This window comes from Pezoporus flaviventris, unplaced genomic scaffold (genome assembly GCF_033815535.1).
Source record: "Pezoporus flaviventris isolate CSIRO_AGI_PZ_B2104156 unplaced genomic scaffold, CSIRO_AGI_Pfla_v1 ptg000029l, whole genome shotgun sequence".
NCBI lineage: Eukaryota > Metazoa > Chordata > Aves > Psittaciformes > Psittacidae > Pezoporus > Pezoporus flaviventris.
In genome coordinates, this window is record NW_026892577.1 from 13933069 (window position 1) to 13954785 (window position 21717).

The window sequence follows — 21717 nt, forward strand, 5'->3', positions numbered from 1 at the left end:
GGCTGCCATTCCTATCCATGGTGCTATGATGTAGTCTGGCTACCTGACTACTAGGCCTCTCGCCATCTCCTGACATTCTCTTTCAGCACTAACCACTCATCACCTGGAGAAATCAGACGCAGACCTGTTAAAGGAAGTTCAGGGAGAATCTGCCATTGACTGTAAAAGACTTGAGAGCTCTGAGCACTGACTTGTCAGTCGTGGCAGATGCAAGTGGATGGAAAAGGCTCAGTGAAGACAGTCTGGCTATTTTAGCTGCTTAGTAGAACCATTTAACTTCTCAGTATGCATGTGTTGATAGATTCTAATCACCCAACTCATAACTCAGCTTATTTAGATATATTGTCATAGGAACATCATGAAACTCAACAACCTTTTACAGATTTCCCTGACAAATTTCAAATCCCATTTTTTTTTAAATGAAGAAAACACTAAAGCATTTCAAAGAAAGCACCAAGAATGTTTTAGAAATAAAACAGATTTACATGAAATATAAACAAGTATCCCAGTATTTTTACATAAAAGAATAGCTTTTACTAAACCCTTCTCAGCATTTGGTCTCAAGAAGAAAAGGTGGAGGTGTTAGCTGTGGCTCATTCGTTAGCCATGTGGTCTCATTCCCACAGGATCATCCACCTAACAAAAGCAACTCTGTGTCCTGATCCCCCTAGTCCTACAACTCCCCATTCACGAGAAGAGTATGTTGGGCTGAAAGCAGCAGGAACGGGAGTCTGTCAGACAGGAAATAAGAAACAGCTCCACCAGATGAATACCTGCTGGGATGCCTCTCTGCCAGAGGCATTTTGAGCCATATACATTCAGGACAGATGGTAGTTTCAGATGTTGTGTGATGGGACAGTATAATGAATTTTATCTACAGAAATAAATAAAAAATATTAACATAGCTATGAAATAATTCTCTTACATGCAAACCATGTATGTATTAGACTTAGAGGTAGCCTAAAGTCAAATTACACTCTCCTTTATTATAGATTTTCCCATATCTTTAATTCCTCATCATTCTAATAAAAATCTACACAGAACTTGACTTCAGCAGCTACATTCATTATTAATGCCTAAGTTAAGCTTGTACACATAACTGCAAGATTTAGTTACATAATGATAATGGGGGTTTGTGAGTATAAACCTACTGCACTGTGCAACTGTGCTCATAGCAGGCAGTAATTATCAACTGAAATTATCGTTTGCCCTTGGAGTGGTAACTGACTATTATGTATTTCATTTGTTTTGGTTTTCTTTTTTCTTTCAGAACAACCATTTTTCTGACTTTCTGGACAAAAAAACTGGTTACACAACAATCAATATGCTGGCAACCCCAATTGTGCAGGGTAAAGAGGTGCTTGCTGTTGTGATGGCACTCAACAAATTAAATGCCACTGAGTTCTCAAAAGAGGATGAAGAGGTAATAACCTCAAATGTCACACAACAGTGCAATTGTTAGTTCAACAAGTATTTTGAGGGAATCTACCTCTTGATTTGATATTTTGTCTCATTTTGGCTTTTTTCTCATTTTTAGGTTTTTAAAAAATACCTCAATTTTATATCTTTGGTCCTAAGAAACCACCATACAACATATCTCTACAATATTGAATCCCGAAGAAGTCAGGTAGAAAAAATTTAATTAATACTTCATTTTTGTGTGAAAACATTATTATTTCCACTATTCTATGTTCTTGCAAGCTTATTGAAGTAAGGATGGCATCTATTTTTTTATTTTTTTTTAATTTGATAAGAGTAATGCATCTTATTCTGGAATACTTAGGAATCATATGCTTATATTTACTTATCGCTGTGAACATTTACTCTCTTTCTCTTTTGTTGTAAATAGATGCTTTTGTGGTCTGCCAACAAAGTATTTGAAGAGCTAACAGACATTGAACGGCAGTTTCACAAAGCACTGTATACTATTCGAATGTATTTGAACTGTGAAAGATACTCTGTTGGTCTGCTGGACATGACTAAAGAGAAGGTAACAAACATTTTGCTTACTCCTAACTCTAAGTTATAAAATCCATCCTTCTAATTCAATTTTTCTGCATATTTCTAGTGCATGTCTCTCTGAGGCAGAAAGTTATCAAGCTTTCTAACCTTTTGGGGTAATTTCTATAAAACCTAATCACGTCACAAAAAAATACATGCAAAACATAAGCATGGCAAAGGATAAAACCACGATAAACAAAAAGGCTAATTCTGAAATGATTTTAATAATTCCATGTGAGAAAGGGTAGAAGAGAGAAGTGCAGGTCTGATTATTGCTTTATAAAATACCTGCCTTTTAAAACAACAATTAACCTGTACAACCATCCAGAGATACACTTCAGATTAGCCTGCAATTTATTGGCAAACATATCTTGCCTGGAATATATGTAACAATGTTTTCTTAATATTGTCTTAAATGTGGCTGTCGCACAGCTATGGAGAAAGAAAAATAAAATTGCTACCTGCAGATGTCATGTTATCTATGAACATCCTGTGTCTAATTTTCTCAGGAGTTCTATGACGAGTGGCCAATCCGGCTGGGGGAGGCAGAGCCTTACAAAGGCCCCAAGACACCTGATGGACGAGTGAGGATATTAATTTTTCTTTTTATGAATCTGAATTTCAAAAATTGAGGTTGTACACGTCACTTGCATGTTTTCCTCTTTTAATTTTAGGAAGTCAACTTTTATAAGATTATTGACTATATTTTACATGGGAAAGAAGAAATCAAAGTAATTCCGTGAGTATTCCTTAGCAGCCTGTGAATGTGTGGTAACTAGATATATTGCTGGGATAGAATAGTAATGTCTGTATTGCAGAAATCGTTTAATCTCATTCTCTCTCTAAAGGTCACCTCCAGCAGATCACTGGTGTCTTGTCAGTGGACTGCCAACATATGTTGCTGAAAATGGATTTGTAAGTTCATAGTAAAAGTAAAAAACTAAAAGTTTTCATTCATGCAGTTCTTCTGATTGAACAAAAACCTCCCAAACCTCCCCACAGCCAAAAACCTCAACAAAAATGCCATGCTGCTTCCTGTGTCATTGGTTCCCAGGTGAAATCAGTAGTCTGGATGGAGACAAGGCCTTGGCATAAACAGGCAAAACATCAGGAAAATTTCCCTCTGATTGTGGTGACATCAGAGGAATAATATGTGCGTCTGATACCACTTTCCATGTGTGCCAAGTCTCACAAAAAAAATGTCAAAATAAGAAAATCATCATATACACAGTTCTAAAATCTTCTTGCGTAGACAATATATATGATTCAAAGTTGTGATGTATGACAGTTATTAGTAATCCTATGGGTTTTATAATAGCAGTTAGGATAGAGCTCTTAGTACTGAGTTATTTCTTTCTATAAACCCCCATGCCATTTTAATCCTGAAGTGACTTTATTAAAATGATTACGCCTATGTTTATGCACTATATGACATCACACATGAGGGACTTTTCTGCAAGCACTCTGGGATGATGTCTGTTAGAATATCCACATGTAATTTAATAGGAACAGCTTTAATGTCTATAGCTAGATAGTGTGCTCATCATTGTTAGCTTAGAGAATAAATAGACCTTTTTAAAATACCAGGCCAAGTGTTGGTGCAGCTCATATTCTATCTAAACAATGCCTCCTTTTCTTCATGCTGCAGATTTGTAACATGATGAATGCCCCAGCAGATGAGTATTTCACATTTCAGGTAATTCCAGTAATGTTAAAAATAGATATTGTAGAAAAATATGTTAATGCTTTCCACCAATTAGTTATGCAGTTGATTACATAAATAATTACTCCTTTGGTTGTGATGAATGGGTCTCAGAGTTACATTGCCTATATCAACAGCTGTATTACTACTTTGAAAGAAATATACATACACAGTTCTTTGGCTTTCCCACAGAAAGGACCAGTGGATGAGACTGGATGGGTTATCAAAAATGTCCTATCATTGCCCATTGTCAACAAAAAAGAAGAAATTGTTGGAGTTGCAACATTTTACAATAGGAAAGATGGAAAACCTTTTGACGAGTATGATGAACAGATCATTGAAGTAAGCTTAATGGGATTAAAGGCTGTAAGGAGCCATGTGATGTTAATAAAAATATTATTGTAAAAAGTAATTTTAAAATGTCTAAAAATTTTCAAATTGGCTGTATTATCATCTAACCAAATGTCTGTCCTTTCTTAAGGATCAGAAATTTTCCCTTTATAAACCCAGAAATTTATGAGAGATTGTTTAAGTTCTACTAATGACCAAAAGTCAGATATAGTTTTACTTTTAATAATTTGACTTTTTAGTGATGGTCAGCATCTCCTAATTAGCAATGGGTAGGTATGCTGTGTTGCTTGCCAATGGATATTGTGCCTGTGAGCATGGGTGTTTCCAGAGAGCTTATGATTGCATGTACTTGGGCAAGATGCTACGCAACGTATTCAAGTCCACTCAGCTAACTTAAGCTTCAGCAGCCTCAAAGTCCTGTGGGAATATGAGCCCTTAATTACTAGGTTGAGACAAACAGTGTTATTAAAAGCTGCCATGTGTTAACAGAACACGTTCATGGAAGATGAAGGTCTCTAACAAGTAGAGTTATGCTTTTCAAAGAGCACTACCAGAAATTGGAGTTTAAGAAAAGTATATTCAAATTTTACTGTTATGGTGTCATCTTCACTTTTCTTGCCTCTGTTCCAGACTCTCACACAGTTTCTGGGGTGGTCTGTTTTAAATACTGACACTTACGACAAAATGAACAAGCTTGAAAACAGGAAAGACATTGCTCAGGAAATGCTTATGTACCAGACAAAGGCCACCCCTTCTGAAGTTGAATCTATACTGGTAAGTTCCTGTCCACACTCACAAAATTAAAGTAGGTCATTTGCTATGTAAAAAAATCAATTTCTTACTCATTTTTATTTTTAGAAATACAAGGAGAAATTAAATGTAAATAGCATAGAAGAGTGTGATCAAAAGGATCTTATCAGGATTTTGGTAAGTCATTAAACTGAAAATTCTAGTGGTGTGCTTAAATCAGATAGTAATATGTCCTCATTTTAGAACAAGCTGTGTATAGCCAAATGCTGACTACTAGAATTGATTTTAGCTATCAGTTCCACAAACTAGATGAAATTGATTTAGTAACACCTCCTCAACCTCTTTGGTTCTACGTGCAGACCTCATCGTTACCTAAGGGAAACACTCAGCGCCAAATATGTGTCAACTGACTTGGACAGTCAGAGTATATAGAAACACTTATATATGAATTAACATTTAAAATGCTTCTTTAAATATCCATGGGGACAGTGCTACACCTATAACTGAATTTATTTAATTTTGAAGGTAAAAGAATGGATCTTGATGTAAGTTGACTTTCATTCTGACTAAGAGAGAACATGTAGGAGTGTCCAGTGGAACTAACCTACTTTCAGATTTATTTTCCTGCATTTCCTTCTGACAGAGAAGTCCAAAGACTTCATCACAGTGACTTCACATTGATAAAACAGATTTGACCTAACCAGCTAACTCTGCTTCTAGTAAACAAAAAAAAGAATCACTTTCTTTCCCAGACTGTGCGGTCCTCTGGCTGTCTTACTATTTCAATCTAGAAAGGGAGTGTCTTTTTGGAGGAAAATTCCTGTTTGTGCCCAGTTAGTGCACTTTTTTCTTGTGGAGCAGTCCTCAAGCAAATGTACTGGCTTACTTTATCTGAAATAAAACTCAAAGATGTGCTCCAGGAAAATACTGAATGAACTTCCACTTTTAATGGATCAAAACAGAGCTAGGCTGTAGAAAGAAGGTCAACTACACATCTGTTGACTTCCAGTACCAAGCACTTTACATATTTCCTCCTATTATACCACATTTGCTAATGCAGACATAGACATAGAGAAAAGATCTCACTGAACTATTTTTAGTTATGTACACGTGCATGCTGGAAAGCAGTGGTGTTCAGGCTTTATTGGCTCCCACAAAACCAATGCTCAAACAGCTTAACACGCAGTGAAACCAAAAAATCAAAAGGTGTGTACCTTCACATACCTTTTACAGTAAATTTCATTTAGCTGCATGAAGAATTATAAAAATTATTAGATAAATGCTATAAAATATCTCTACTGGTAGAGCAACAAGTGATTATCATGGTACAGGCTCCAAATGTAAAAACATAATGCTGGTATGAATTTTTAAATCTCCCAAAGCAATTAAAATGAGTTCCTTCAACATTATGGAGTTACAAATTCAAAGGTCTAATATCTTCTCCACTGCCAGGCCTACATGCAAATGCTTTATCCTATTATAAGACCTGGAATCCCAGATAGCTAATGAGATAAAGCAGGTGTTTCTAGATCTGATGATTCACAAAGTAATGGGTCTTAAAACACCACTGCTACAGGCTTCTTTGTCCTTGACCTCAGATCAGAGCAGATATAAAGGAAAAACCTAGGGAGAAGGAAATACCTTTGGATGTTCAGCATTATTGGTTAAAATACATGCATGCATTCAGTCATCTTTTTTCTATAAAATGGAGATAGACTGCTATGAAGGAAGGGAGTCACTGTGATCACACAATCTATTTTTAGCATTTTGTAAGACTTCCCTGAATTAATTCTTGCTTGGATTGGGGTGCATTCTTTAAAATATATTATCTTTCCCTAGGCTTTGGAATATACAGATGAAAAGTGTTATAGAACAGTTCACTAATATCGCTATTACCAGTTAATCAATGTGAATCTACATTACGTATAGAAAATAGGGTATTTAATACAGACTTGTTAACCTTTGTATCCTCTGCATTTTAGAATTTAGTGTATGCTTTATGGAGGTTCTTTAGTACAAGGAATAGCTGACTTAAGCTCTGTATCTGCTCTTCAGGAGAGAAAAATCTCTGCTTGGCATCCAGACAGCTTCTGGTGAGGTTTAGTACATGGGAAAAGATAATGCACTTAACACAGTCCACTACTTCTGGCATGATCTCTCATCAGTGGTCAGGATTCTTCAGAACAGACTGTTGTAAACTAAGAAAGGGAATTACTAGGACAGAATTGCCACCAGACACCACACTAGAAAGTAAATGACATGTTTTGTTCCAGACAGGTTAGTTTTGATCACTATATTCATCACTATTCATAAGATCCAATAGGGAAGAACACATAATAGCTTTGTGAAAAAGATGAACTGCAGCCTTAAGACCAGGCTAAAAGAAAGAGAATCACAGAATTTTGTAACAGGAAGGAAAAATGGCAAGGCCTGAGATTTCTGAACTAAGGAAATGTTGAAATGGTCACAACAGATTTTGTTGGAATTCAGAGTAGGAAAATAATACCATCTGGTCAAGATATTTACCTACCATCTTTGAGCAGAAAGCCAGCAGTATCAAGATTGTGTTTCGTAACATACTATACATTAGTGTGTACCAAAACCTGAGGCCTTTGAAGATACAGTAAGCATACTGTCATTAGGCAACATTTCTACTGAAGTGAGAAAAGAAAATTAAAAGTTTTTTTCTGTTTTCTTGCCAGAAAAAAACATTGTGTTTTTGACTTTTCAGAAGGAAGAATTACCTGATCCAAAAGATTTAGAACTGTATGAATTCCGCTTCAGTGACTTCCCTGTTACAGAGCATGGCCTGATAACTTGTGGAATACGACTGTTCTTTGAGATAAATGTTGTTGAAAAGTTCAAAGTCCCAGCTGAGGTCTGATTTATTTTGTCTTGTTAATATTTATTTTAAGATAGAAGAAAAATAGCTGATTGTAGATGTTTTAATATAAAAGTAGGCAGTACTATAGTATTACTGGTATGGATATCAATCTTCCCTTCTTAATTAAATATTTACATATTTTCATAAAGACTTAAAATTAATCCTAAAAATATGTGAGCCATAGAAGGAATTAAATCAAGAGGCATTTACTTAAGACAAAATTGCTGTTTCCATGTTTAATTCAATAAAAAGCCATTATTTTCATAGAATTTTCTTATTATTACAGTAATTTTATAATATATTCCAATAATTTTATAGCCATCCCATCACTTTGTTTCAACTAACAGCAAAGTCTTCATCATTTTTGTTCATAATAGGTCCTTACAAGATGGATGTACACAGTCAGGAAGGGTTATCGAGATATCACTTACCATAACTGGCGACATGGATTCAATGTGGGACAAACCATGTTTACTCTGCTAATGGTAGTATTGCCAGTATCAACCTTTCATTCACCATTTAGTTTTCCTTTCAGTTCCAGCTGGAAAATTCAAGAGCTTACACACTCCAAATTGTCTGTTTTTCTTTTACAGACAGGCAAAATAAAGAAATACTATACTGATCTAGAAGCCTTTGCCATGGTTGCTGCTGCTTTCTGCCATGATATTGATCACAGAGGGACCAATAACTTGTATCAAATGAAGTAAGTGCAAATATTCAAACATACAGAAATGTAATGTTTTTAACAGCGAATGAAAAACAAAACCAAAAAGCCCAACCAAACTATTTCAGCACTCGCAAAAATCTAGGATATACATTCCATATTCATCTGGCATGATTTAACATTTATCCTGAAGATTTCTGCCTCAGAGCATTTGTCATGACAGCTGAAACACAAAGACAAAATGCAAAACTAGAATCTTAGAAGAGTCTTCTGGATCTGCAATTCATTTTTAAGAGAGACCAACGTCTAGCAATGCTTGGATTCTAGCAGAGCCTCATGCACATCAGGCTACAAAGAAATAAGAAAAGTAAATTAAAATCCTTAACTGGATTATTTTTTGTTAAGACAGGGCATAAGCACTTTTCTGAAGAGGGAATCAGGATGCGGCATAAACAAGGGCCAGTTTAAACTGAGACAGGATTTAAGATACATTAAGATACATGCTTTTTCTATGGTCTGATTTGACTAGCTCAGTTGTCCGTGTCATTCCCCCCACAGTTTACTTACTGATGTACGTCCTTTCTTGAGGTGTAAGCTCCTTGTGTTATACAGGATTCTCAGCTAAAGAGCTTGTGCTCTGTCACTGGGTCCACATGCTGTTAAGTTACGCATCATGAAGTTAAGCTTAGCTATTCATGCTCCTTTTTGTTTTGAGTAAATATTCTAAAGGATTTCTTTGTGATTCCTCTCCCTTGTTTCTCATGAAATATTAATTAATAGATACTTGTTATAAAAAAGGACTAATTAATTTTGGTTTAAACTTACCTTTTTATTACAACTTTACATCACGTTGAGACCCACTTTTCTCCTGAAATGAACAATCTACCTTTTATCCTTTTACATGTTCTGTTAGGGCTTGTTTCTATGTGCTAGCTGGAGAACACAGTTTCACTGAATGTCACATGTACCAGAAGATTATAACCGTAATTTTCTTAGTACAGTCTCCATTAACTGTATCTCCAGAATGATTCATCTTTCCCCTCTGATCCTGCATACAATCCTCCCAGCAGAGGCATTTCAGCCTGCATGCTAGAGCAGTAACACGAGGGGATTTTCTGATTATTCTCAGGGATTCTCCAGGTGACGTAGGAGACAGAGATGCTGATTCTTATTCAGCAGACTGCCTCTCATCCAAACAAGTTTAAGGGGGGGTTTAAATCTTCCTACTGTGGTCTTCCCTAGCTGAAAGCCCTCTACACGAGGTCATATGGAGTAAGGCTATTTATAAAAGTTATCAGGCTTTACCACGACAGTCCTAATCACAGGTCAGAAAATACAGGTAGCATGTAGCAATCCACCTTGGGTTATCTGAGGAACAGAGTTATTAGTCAAGGGAAGAACGCAGCAAAATACACTTCTAAACATGCAGAGCCCCCTGGAGCCTACGCAGGCTGGATACTTATACCAGCCTCCCGCTACCATAATCTGACATAAAATTTTCTCTTAGCCCAAAGTTAGAGTGATGCTTTCAGATCTGTGATGCCTGAACACACCTGAGCTGTCAGGATTTGTGCCATCCATAAAACGGTGATTTTGGCGGAAGGGAGGAGACCAAGGGCATTAGAGGAATTAAACTCCATTATACTGTTACTTCAGATTTAACTTACAGTAAATTAGAATCGCAGTGGATTTGGCCACATACATTACAGAGTTCAAAAGCTGTGCCAAAGAATGAATACTAAAAGATGGAAAAGGCTACTTTTAAAGTATACAGAAGGTGTGTAGGTTAAACAAACAGCAAAACTGAACATGCAAGATGAAACAGAGGCGTGTTTTAATACAGGTTTTAAGGCATCTAACCATGCCTTTGACTTTAGCAGCCACTGAACAGTCGGTCCTCTCCGATTTCCATCATTACTTAGTCACAGAGTGAAGAGGGAGAGAACGCAAGCAAGTGGAGGTTTTTTTGTTCTGCATCACACCAATGGTTAAGATACATAAACTACTGAACATGAAGCATTTTAAACTGAAGTCTGAACAATCTGAATCTTGAACCAAAAATATTACCTCTAATATAGAACACTATTAAGATTTGCTTCTTTTTCAACAGGTCAGCTGCTCCACTGGCAAAACTTCATGGCTCTTCCATTTTAGAAAGACATCACTTAGAGTACAGTAAAACCCTACTGCAAGATGAGGTATGTCTGTATGAACCTTCTGCTCACATTGATCAACACAAAAGACCCAGTTAAGTTATGATGTTCCAAATTTCACCATGACTTATTCATCCCTCTAGGCCCAGATTAAGAAATTATGTTAGAATTTGAAATTCAAATCAAATTCTTATGTATTGTCCACTCTTAGACAAACATCAGTAATTCCACTAGAAATAGACTTAAGATAGAAAAGTTTTTCCTCTGGGCCTCACTCCTCAGGTTCTTTCCACTTTTACAAAACAGTAGATGTTGAAACCAAAGCAGAAAATACAATACATACACGTTGTCATTAAACTGCTGCCCCTAGTTCATGAGGTCTGAGTTCAGGTCTGGCTCCGGCGGCTGAGGGACACAGGGGTAGATGTGTCTATGGAAGGTCCCCTTACTCCCAGGCCAGAACCCCACACAGACCTGACTTTGTTAAGGTGTCATGAGGCTTTGCTGCAGCTCCCATTACCAGTCTTACCTGAATCAGGCAGGTACCCTCAGCTGCCCACCCCCAGCAACCGCAGGGGTAAGATTCCCTACCAGTCTCCTCAGGCTCAACAAAATGGCGGCAGCGCAGCCTGCCAGGACCCTCTGCCCCCAGAGCCAAGCTCCTGCAGTGGGGGTCAGCCATGCTTCCCCCCAGCAGTGCCTGGCTCTGTCCTGGCTACAAGGGAAGAGACTACACCTTTTTACTACGTATTTTGTGAGGAAATAGGAGGTTTAACAGGCAAGACTTGAACACATGTGCCACTTACATCCCACTTGTTCGCAGCAGCGTGGCAAGCACCCATTTCCACCCTCATTTTTCATTTTCTAATCCCTGTGGTGTTGCTACTTCCTGACTTCATGAGGCCACAGAATAAATCCTTACATTAACCAGCAGCACAATGATCATAAACCCCCAGAAGATTTATGATATAAACCACCTTTATCTTTATTAATGGCAATGTATGTTTTGTTTTCAAATGTGATGCCAGGGACTAACTCCTGCTCTTTGCTGGAGCAGTTGTCGAGACCTCTGGAGGCTCTCAACAGAGGCATTGCCAGGCTCCTTGCTCTCTTATTTATTGTCCCCGTAGTTAATGGAAGGAAATAAAACCAGAACCCTGAGAAAAATACTGTGCAATGCTCTAATTCCCTTTGCCTGAGGGAGAGGACATTGCACTCACTATTCTAGATCCCTAATACCACAGCAGGCTATCGTGCTAACCCAGGCTAACAGGAGGAAAAGGTTTCTACCGTGAAGCTTTAAAATGTCTAGGAAAAAAAGTCTAGGTTTATGGAATATGAACTGTCAAGAAATGATGAAGAACTGCCACTTCTTTACTAATTACGTGAAATACAGGTGGTTTCCTTGGTTTTAATTTGCATATGGCAACAGCAGGACTTACATCTGTATGAGACACTGTGGATTTATTTATTTGTGCAGCCTCTGAGGGCTGCATCTTAGATCCACCTACTGATCACAGAGGTTATTTAGCCATTTAGTAGCCCTGAATAAGGGCCATATTTAACAATCGACTGATTTTTTTATTTGTAGCATTATTTTAACTTAGGGAATGCAGTTGGCCAATTTTGTTACACCATTCCATGAGACAACTAGGACAAACCAAAGACAGTATTATATTATGAATTGAATTGGTAAACTTTCCACTTTGCAGAGTTTAAACATCTTCCAGAACCTGAATAAGCGCCAGTTTGAAACTGTTCTACACTTATTTGAAGTTGCAATTATAGCAACTGACTTGGCTTTGTATTTCAAGTAAGTATGAAATTCTGTATAAATTCCTACTGAAAAAAAGTCAGTCCTATAGAATTTATAACTGTAGTTCTTAGTTATTTATACATAGAGTACAGAGCTATATTTAAAATTGTTAGTCTAATTCTTGTAAAAAACTAAGATATTCTTAGATTCATTATAAGCGCTAAAATTAGAGAATGCATAAATGTATATAATACTTAGTATACATTTATAAGGTCATTCAAATATGCTTTTAGTCACAGCACTGTATTTCACAAGTGTGGATTCTGTAGCTTAACTGTCCATGTGTGATATTTAGCATACCATAGTACAATTACTCACACTAAAGAGAAGTAAGCTTATGCGACGAAAATTAATATGCTGGTTTAAAAACAAAACTGCAGACATCAACCGATCCCAGTGCTAAGGATGCCAAAACCTCCACCAAATATCAAATCATCCATCCTGTTCCTAAATTACTGACTTAAAGTACTTTTATAATGGGTATTTTCCTTAAAGGTATTTGGAGCATTTTGGTTTGATCTAATTGTCTTATGACTGAGACAATTTAAACATGGGAGACAGGAAACAATTCAGTAAGTTATTCAACAACAGTTATTAAATTTTAATGAAGAGTAATTCCATTATTTAATTAATTCTAAATGCGAGTCAGAAGATCTACTAAGCAATAGCAAGACACATCTACGTTTTTGAAAGTTCTCAGTCAGGTCTTGGCACTTCTTTGGATTTTTGAGGTGAGGGAGTGGAAGAACATTAATATTTGCTTCTCTTTTCCCACTTTATTACGTTACAGGAAGTAACAAACACGTAACACTAAAAAAATACAAATGGCAACTCAAATAGTTTAATATGAAGAATTAGAAAATTAGTAATTTGCTTCCTCATCATGAGTTCTGACATAATACTTTACATGTCAGTGGTATATAGCAAAATCTAAATGTGCTAGGTTAACTGAAAAGTTTGAGTTCAATTGCAAGAATGTGTCACTTCGATATCGCTATTATCAGGATGCTACTTTGGAAAAGCATAAGTATCAGGAATATGGTTTTCTACTTCCATTTTTAATGCACAAACTTTTGTTCTCTAATATATGGTTTATTGGTATGTTTTAATAGGAAAAGAACTATGTTTCAAAAGATTGTGGATGCAATTGAAAAAATGGAAACAGAAGAGGAGGCAATTAAATATATATCTATTGACCCAACCAAAAAAGAAGTCATCATGTAGGTGGTTAATATTTTACTCTTCATTCAATTTGTTATCTAGACCTGATTTCAAAAAAATTTGGGCATTTAAACATGTACATCAAAACCTGGTGTTATTGTCCAATGATGAGCATAGCAATGATTTTAAATTAGAAATAGATCTCAGAATGTGCAAAATGTGCACCAATCTGCATCTCAGGTATGCAAATTCCTTAAAAAAAAACCTAGACCTTTCTTTTTTTTCTATTATCATCCTAACTACACTCCTGTTCTATGTTTTCAAAGGGCTATGATGATGACTGGATGTGATCTGTCTGCAATAACCAAGCCTTGGGAAGTGCAAAGTAAGGTAGGTAATTTTTGAATAACCAGGACTGTATTTCCATCTATTTTATTGCCTATTTGGTGCATGACCATAAAAAAAATTATTATCAGCTGATATTTAATATCTGTATTCAACTGTGTTTCTAGAAAACAACCTCTATTTTTCTGTCACTGAGTGTAAGGATTCCATGATGCCTATCCCCAACCACTTTACAGTTGTCCCACTCTTTACTTGTCCTTCAGCTAAAACTGGCATCCTTGATTCTGTCAGCTGTCTAGCTACCCTTAAATATCACTCAGCTATTTTTGTGCTATCCAACTTTCGCTATTTTCCAGATATTTTTAAGGTACAGATTTACCAACAGTACAATTTGAATTGTGTCTATTCTGTACGTCTTGGTGCCTTTGCAAAGCAGCTTAAACATGCTAAAATTAAATTCTGCAATACAGTGTGACACTGCTTTGTACGTAAGTACTTCAAGTACTCCAGCACTGACCATCACGCTCATCGCTGAGCCTTACAGGAATAGGTTTTAATAATGCATAATGAAAATATAACTCTAAGATGCTTGTGAGGCCTTCTAACTAATACATATTACAAGTACTAGAAGACTGTTATGTTGTCAGTATTGTCTCATTCCTGTTGACAATGATCTATCATGTACTCAGCATGCACCATAATACCGACAGAGATAATCTGCTGGAAAAAGCCTTAAGTACACCAGAGGGTTATCTGTAATTCTTGAAAGAAATGCTTGACTTATCTCTACAGGAATTAAACGGTGGAATCACATTGTGCTTGAGCAAAATTCCCTCTTTCTGGGAAACTTTTTAAACTACTCAGAGATAATGCAGCTAGCAAGAAATCGGTTCTCTCTTTGTGGAAGGGAAGCTGGTAGTAATAGTTAAGTAGTAAAAAGTAATACACCAGTTCTCAGTCAACATTTTCACATTTTCTGAAAAGCTTGCCTCTTTTATTTATTAATTTGTATGTCCTGCTTTCTGCTGACACTTCCACTGAATTGTGATTTTTCAGGTTGCCCTAATGGTTGCAAATGAATTCTGGGAGCAAGGTGACCTGGAACGATCTGTGCTACAGCAACAACCAATTGTAAGGACTAAATAATTTAACTGTATTAAGCAACATTAATTGCTATTAAAACACTCATTAGATAATAGGCCATGTTGCTTACTAGATCATTAAAACAAAAAACCTGATAACTATGTAACCTAAATTACAACTATTCCATTCTAGCCAATGATGGACAGAAACAAAGGAGATGAACTTCCTAAGCTCCAAGTTGGTTTCATAGATTTTGTGTGTACATTTGTGTACAAGGTAAGAATAGATATTTTTTTTTGTTTTCCCACTCCAGCAGTTCTGATGGCACAGTTAGTGACAAACTGTTACAGCTGAAAAACTCTAGACAGAGAAGGACTTTTGGTCACAGGGTAAACAACTATCCCAACCACCCCAATATTTCAGTCTTCTGTTACAAAGAAGAATTGCTCCCACAAATAAAATTCAAGAGATGTGAAACAAATGCATAAAAAGTGAATATCTCAGTGAAACTTGAGGGTGCTGAGGTTCTGTTACTACTTTGAAAGACTGAGTTAGAAAGTCTAGTTTGATTCTTCACAGTTGCATTTAATCTAGTGTATGCAACATATAGATGGTTACAGAAAGCTGTTAATGGCACAGCAAAGGGAATAGGAAACTTGTAATATTGTGGAAATACAGATATTCTGTATCTTCTGTAAGGCACTGAAATGCCAACATTATTAATTCCTGACCAGCTAAAAGCTAGTATTATCCCAAAACGTCACACAGAAAAGTGACATGTTATACTTTTAACATCTTCAGATACATCTTCACCTGCTTGGAATCTACTATAGGATACTAGACATTTTTTTATATCCTGATAATCGTATGATAAAATATCATGCATCATAGTTATAGTTGTATCGTATGTTTCAGACTATCAAATGTGGGATTAGGGAAGATACTAAAATGTGTAGTGTGTAAATCAGATCCTTCTATCTACGCAACAGGGCATTATTCTCCCAACATGGTATTTCCAATAATAGGCCACCATGCATGGGCAAGAACATACTTTCAAATCTGCACCAGCTGGTACTCACACTATTTCTTTCATAATTTTTTCTCTTCTACAAAAACACCACTACCAGAGATAGAACAAGTTCTTGGAAAAAAGTTAAATCAAATGAAATCAGTTAATCTAGCATATATACTGAATTAGATTTAAGAAAGAAAACTAAATGTTCTTTCTGCAAAGCAGCAGTGTTTTAAAAACCCAGACTTTACAAACTGTCAGTGTTACAGGTTTCTAATTTACTAATTTAAATTGTTTGTACAGGAATTCTCGAGGTTTCACAAGGAAATTACACCTATGTTTGATGGTCTTCAAAACAACAGGGTTGAATGGAAAACACGAGCTGATGAATATGAAGAGAAGATGAAGGTCATTGAGGAACAAAAGAAAAAGGAAGAAGAAGCAGCTGCAAAAAAAGGTTAAGTAGCTTCTAATGTTTTCATTTATATATATTTGTAAGGCATTCAACATATTCTCTTTCAAATTCACACATGTAGTGCACTTGTGCAATATTCTGTTAAACTTCATACTAATAATATGCAAGTTCTGAATTAGACAATTAGCTTTACCTTTACTTGGAAGAGGAGTAACCTTTAAAGATTACACAAATCCAGTACACTGACCTCATTTTACAAACTGCAGAATTACAGGAAATAGGACCATCACAACAGTGAAGGGAATGTAAAATTTCTTTTAAGACTTATAACTGAATGTAATAAAAAACTTATTTATGAATGCTGCAATCACCTGAAATATTAGAGATTTAGAAATTCTGTGTGGCATCAGCCCCAAATATGTTCAACTGCTTTTAAGTTGAAAATGAAAAGTGTAAGGAAAAGAGTTGGGAATGGACAGTGTTCATTTGTAGCATTAAAAATCAATGTAAACCCCAAGCTCTCTTCCAAATTTAGATAAAGCATTTGGCTCTAGTTCCCTACACGCAATTTCTTGGCTGAAATACACTCTCTCATATTACAAATTTAACACTGATCTTCCTAAGATAGCTCAAGTCTTAAAATTTAAAATATGGCTCTGGGTAAGATAACCTAGAAAAGAAAATGATTTTATAGGAACCAAGAACCTATCGCTCAAGTGTAAAAGTGAAGTCAGTCAGTTATTTTTATTCTGTATTTCACGTGGAAGAGCAAGTCAACAGCTCTGCTAATCAGCTAAGATGACTGAAAAGGTTCAGAGATTAAAACTTCATGGGTTTACTACAGAATGATTTATTGTCAGCTAGTTTGAAGAAGAAAAATCAGTTTACTCTAAGTGTGTGTTTCATATCTTTAAAACATATATGAGTACTGAATAATTTGTTAATCAGTGTCTGTGTGCAATAGGTGAGTATTTTTCACATTTCATACAAAAGCAAGGCTACTCAAGGCCACCTATCAATTTAATGTCAATGTAAAGTGGAACTAGAGAGTTATTTGCTCCTAAAATAAATTACACTAGGCTAAAATAAAAATAAGTTGTTGCAAAGTGGTTACAGTCATTTTTAGTTATATAATTTAATCAAAGTAGATTTTCAAAAGAGAAGTTTAATAAAAAGAGTCAAATACTGTTATTGTAATAAATTTAAAAGTAGTATCACACTGTGATATGACTTAACACACACTTTCACAGAAGTTATGCCCACCCCATTGTCTCCCAAACTTATTTTAAAGACTTTTTTTTTTTGCAATTAACCATACAATTTTATTTAGTTAAGATTAGTTTATTGCTGAGAACTAGCTGGTTGTGAATATGAACAAAGTACTCCTTCCTTACACTGGAATCTAAGCATCTGAATTTCACAGAAACACCAGCTAAACAAAACATAAAACACCTGGGACCTACACATAAACTTCTCTATACATTTGCTTCTTGGCAAAAAGTATAGTTACTAAAGTCAGATCCTATAAGCTTCTTAAATTAAAATTAAATTCTACATTTAGGAGAGTCAGATATTTCTACTCTCACTTGAAGTTAGGACCATCTTACAACACTGGTATTTTGGAATCACTTAGTCATTGACTTAAGAAGTATTTTCCCACAAGGAACCTTACACAGCCAAACACTGACAGACTGACTTGCAGGAGCTAAGGATCTGGCCTTTGCATATTATAACTGGTATCACAAAATGTAAGTGAATTATTTTGAATCTTTTTAAACATGCACTGGAGTGAGTGAGGCAATGCACATTTGTGAAGAACAGATCAGACACTGTCAAATTAAGGCCATGTAAATATATGTGTTTGTTAAGTCAGTTCATACAAACAATAATTTGATACAGGCTGAACCACAGTGGTTTCTCTAGATCACATTGACCTGGCTATTCTTAGCCATTCCGTAGACAGAAAACAAAATAAACATATTTGCTGAACCACTACAGTGGAAAGTTCAGAACAGAAACTAAACCAGAATACAGTATTAAACTAAGAAAATAAAATATGTAGTTAGTAACATAGTGTTGATTATATCCACAAATTACAGAGGGTAGGACACTGATTATGTGACATGTTTCAATGCAGGTGGAAAGGGTCGAAAATGACCTAGTAACATGGTGATCCACAGCTTTCAAATGTAAGTTTTAATTCTAATATTGGTATCTTAACTTAAATGAACCTGGAAACGAAAGTTATTACATTGAAAGAATATTAAATATGACCAAAGAACATCTGTGGAATCATTTGAGAGAGACAGTAAAAGAATCAGTATCTATAGATGACAAACATAAGTGTCTCTCTCAATTGGTAATTACAAAGGGATTCATGCAGGGTTGGATAAAGGTTTATATAATTAGGTCAAATTAAAGTTTTTGTGTCATCTGGTTCAAAAGTAGATTTGCAGTTCATATTGATCATGAGTTTATTTCTTTTGCATGGCTTGCATACCTCAGTTTTGTATGTGTGGGACACTTATCTATATTTAACTACTGAAACTTTCCAGTAAGAGTGGTTCAGTGCGTGTTTGGTCCTTTAAGAAATGTTGGTATCAACTGCTACACTATATGCATATATGTATATATAGTATGTGTTATTGTTTCATCTTCTATTTTCCCAGACAAGTAGTGAAATCACATTCAATTTTCAGAAGGTCAAACACACATAATACGGATATTACAAAAGCAACATCTTTTCAAAGAAATTAGAGCAGCTAAAAATAACAGAAAATACTCACTTTACTTTCCTTCTCTGTTTTTTAGCTGAAAATGACGCTGGAGGTGGTGGCGGAAGTGGAGAGGATGGAAAATCCAAAACATGTATAATTTTGTAATTGTTTGTCTCAGACACTGTTCCGGCTACAGAAAAGGCATCTACAAAGAACTTCAGTGAGCCCCAGTGGATTTTTGCTTTGAATAGTATAGGTCAATTTCTTAACAATCCTCTTAAATACTCACCATTTGTTGGAAATAATTTTAAATTGTAGTAAACAGTTACAATTAAAAACTGGAAAAGAAAAAATAATGTTGCAAAATGAGTTAACTGTGTGCTCTAGGTATTTTTTCATGTTACTCAATTTATATACAGTATTTTTATTAAAATATGTAATTTCTGCACACTGTCCAGAAAAAACATGAATAATTTTGACAGATCTTATATGAAATTATTGATTGAAGTCTTAACATGTACAATTCAAACAAAAAATGGCAATTTTCGCTAACTTGTATATTTAGATTTTTATATTACGTGTATTTCCTTAATCTGGAATGGTGTTCTTTTCCTTCATTCTCAACCTTCACTTTAGGAATGCTCAACACAGTTCCCTGGCTCATATCTACAAAAAGCAGACCCATGGTAAACAGTATTTTTTCAAAACCACCAATAATAAAACTGTAAATTGTAGCCATTACTCACAGAAAGCACTCTTTTGCCCATACGTAAGTGGCTCTGCCCACAATTCCTAAACTGAACACCTTTTATTGTAAAAAATCTCAAAAGGCAGACTGTAAACATCATGCTTTGCATACAAGTCAGAGTTTTCTAACACACCTATAGCTGTATATCTACAGCAGGATCTACTGTCAAAAACATTTTAAAAGACTCATGTAGTCCCAATGCACCTTTTTAAAAATGCAGGAAATTATTCGAAAACCAATGAACTGGCACCAACTTAATCTTGGGAGGGAGAGGACAGCAGAAGTGGAGCACACCAGAATTCCTATTACCTCCCTTCTTACAACCAAGATGACAGACTGCACACAAATTAGTTCTTGATAAACAACCATCTCTCTAACAAAACCTCCTGTTCTTGAAGAATGACAGGAGTTGGCTCCATACCTTCTACTCAGGTGTCACAAAGCCAGCTCCTCCTGCAGACAAAGGAAAATGGCCAGTACATTACGCATGGATCCAAGCATTCACCAGAACCAGTTCCAAATCTAAGAGGAGACTGATGCCAAATGTACTTCCTGCAACAAAAAATTCTGATGTACAGGCTCAAACCTGCCACTTTTCTTCCCCCATAAAGAAAAAAAAAAAAAAAAAAAAGCAGACTCATACCTTATATTTTTCTTTGAGGGCCCTCTGCATCCACAGAGAAGGGAGAATGACTGAATGACTTGCCATATTATATACCTTGCTAAGAATGCTCTATGAACATAGATACTGTGTGCAGCTGTCACCCAAAAGTAAAGGAATCCACTCCACACACATGCTTATTACATCCTTATTTCTAATTGGGCCAAATATTCTATGCAAACTTAGTTATGACATAAAACTGGGTATCACGTATTATTTTCCGTATTAAATGCAAACACTGAAAAAAGCTATTTCAAGGTTGTTTGATCATGTAATTTTATTCAAACTGTATTAAATTATGTATTTAATATGTATAGCGTACCTTTTTATAACTATTTTAAAGATCCAAAGAGGAGTTAGTTATCCAGAACACGTAATTAGTATGCAGTACTTGAGACCACAAATATAGTAACACATTTGACAAAAGCCCTTTTGGGCAAGTTGCACACTTGTAAGCAGATTGCTGCAGATTGGATTTGACTCTCAACCAAGCTTGCAACATGACAGAGAATTAACCTTTAAATCCACCTTCTTACCTAAAGAAGTCTTCTTGCAAGGCTATGTTTATTTCTTACTCAAAGACGCCCTAAATATGTCCTCGTACTGTTAACTATTATGTAAGTACAAACTGTTTAAAATGTAATTATGTTAAGTAATACTTGTAAATAGACTTTTCAACTTATTCACGAGTGCATGTAAAATGTTCATAAATACACTGCAACCATCTCTGCTGTTATATTTTCCTCATCAAACACTTATTATAAATACTTTCTATAAATATATCTACAGTGACAAGTACTTACCAAAAATATATTTTATACAACATTGACTTTCCTCAGTTTAACATGAACATTTAAGAAAGTTTGTCCTTTAGATCCAAAGTAATTTTCATCCAACAAAGAAAACAGGCACTGTAAGTATTCATGTGCATTTCTTTGGAAACATAAACTAAAGAATGTTTAAAGTTGTGTTGCAACTTGAAGAGGAAGATGAATTCAGTAAGTTTCTTAAGCAATATACATTTTTTACTTGTATATTTAGGATTACACTTTAAGGAAAGATTAATGTTCAATCAATGTTAAGGAGATTGGAAACCACAGATAACATAAAAGTCACATGTACATCCCCAATGGAAAGCCACACACTCTATTTTTTACATAAAAAATTTCACTAATCAACCAGATCTTTATACAAGGTCACAATGAACTAATTTTTTTTAAGGAGTACGGGAGACATTCAAGAAAAATAGGTATT

General features: G+C 35.5%; 1 protein-coding gene and 1 long non-coding RNA gene across 2 annotated transcripts in view; one reads left to right on the forward strand and one right to left on the reverse strand.

The window, feature by feature from the left end:
* The window catches only part of PDE6C (phosphodiesterase 6C), a 29096-nt gene extending 9824 nt beyond the window's left edge, over window positions 1–19272 (forward strand). The window contains exons 2-22 of the mRNA XM_061459118.1: window positions 1271–1423; window positions 1538–1627; window positions 1850–1990; window positions 2511–2585; window positions 2676–2740; window positions 2850–2916; window positions 3650–3697; window positions 3896–4045; window positions 4685–4828; window positions 4913–4981; window positions 7536–7682; window positions 8066–8173; window positions 8282–8391; window positions 10463–10550; window positions 12218–12318; window positions 13434–13541; window positions 13809–13872; window positions 14884–14958; window positions 15103–15186; window positions 16226–16379; window positions 19149–19272. Coding sequence (XP_061315102.1) covers window positions 1271–1423; window positions 1538–1627; window positions 1850–1990; window positions 2511–2585; window positions 2676–2740; window positions 2850–2916; window positions 3650–3697; window positions 3896–4045; window positions 4685–4828; window positions 4913–4981; window positions 7536–7682; window positions 8066–8173; window positions 8282–8391; window positions 10463–10550; window positions 12218–12318; window positions 13434–13541; window positions 13809–13872; window positions 14884–14958; window positions 15103–15186; window positions 16226–16379; window positions 19149–19219 — 2112 coding nt within the window. The 3' untranslated portion in view covers window positions 19220–19272. The remainder of the gene's footprint in view (window positions 1–1270; window positions 1424–1537; window positions 1628–1849; window positions 1991–2510; window positions 2586–2675; window positions 2741–2849; window positions 2917–3649; window positions 3698–3895; window positions 4046–4684; window positions 4829–4912; window positions 4982–7535; window positions 7683–8065; window positions 8174–8281; window positions 8392–10462; window positions 10551–12217; window positions 12319–13433; window positions 13542–13808; window positions 13873–14883; window positions 14959–15102; window positions 15187–16225; window positions 16380–19148) is intronic.
* LOC133272227 (uncharacterized) lies at window positions 17631–21652 on the reverse strand. The gene is made up of 2 exons (XR_009744373.1): window positions 20595–21652; window positions 17631–20560 (listed from the first exon to the last, which is right to left on the reverse strand). It is a non-coding gene; the product is annotated as an uncharacterized LOC133272227 (long non-coding RNA).
* Between the last annotated feature and the right edge of the window lie 65 nt (window positions 21653–21717).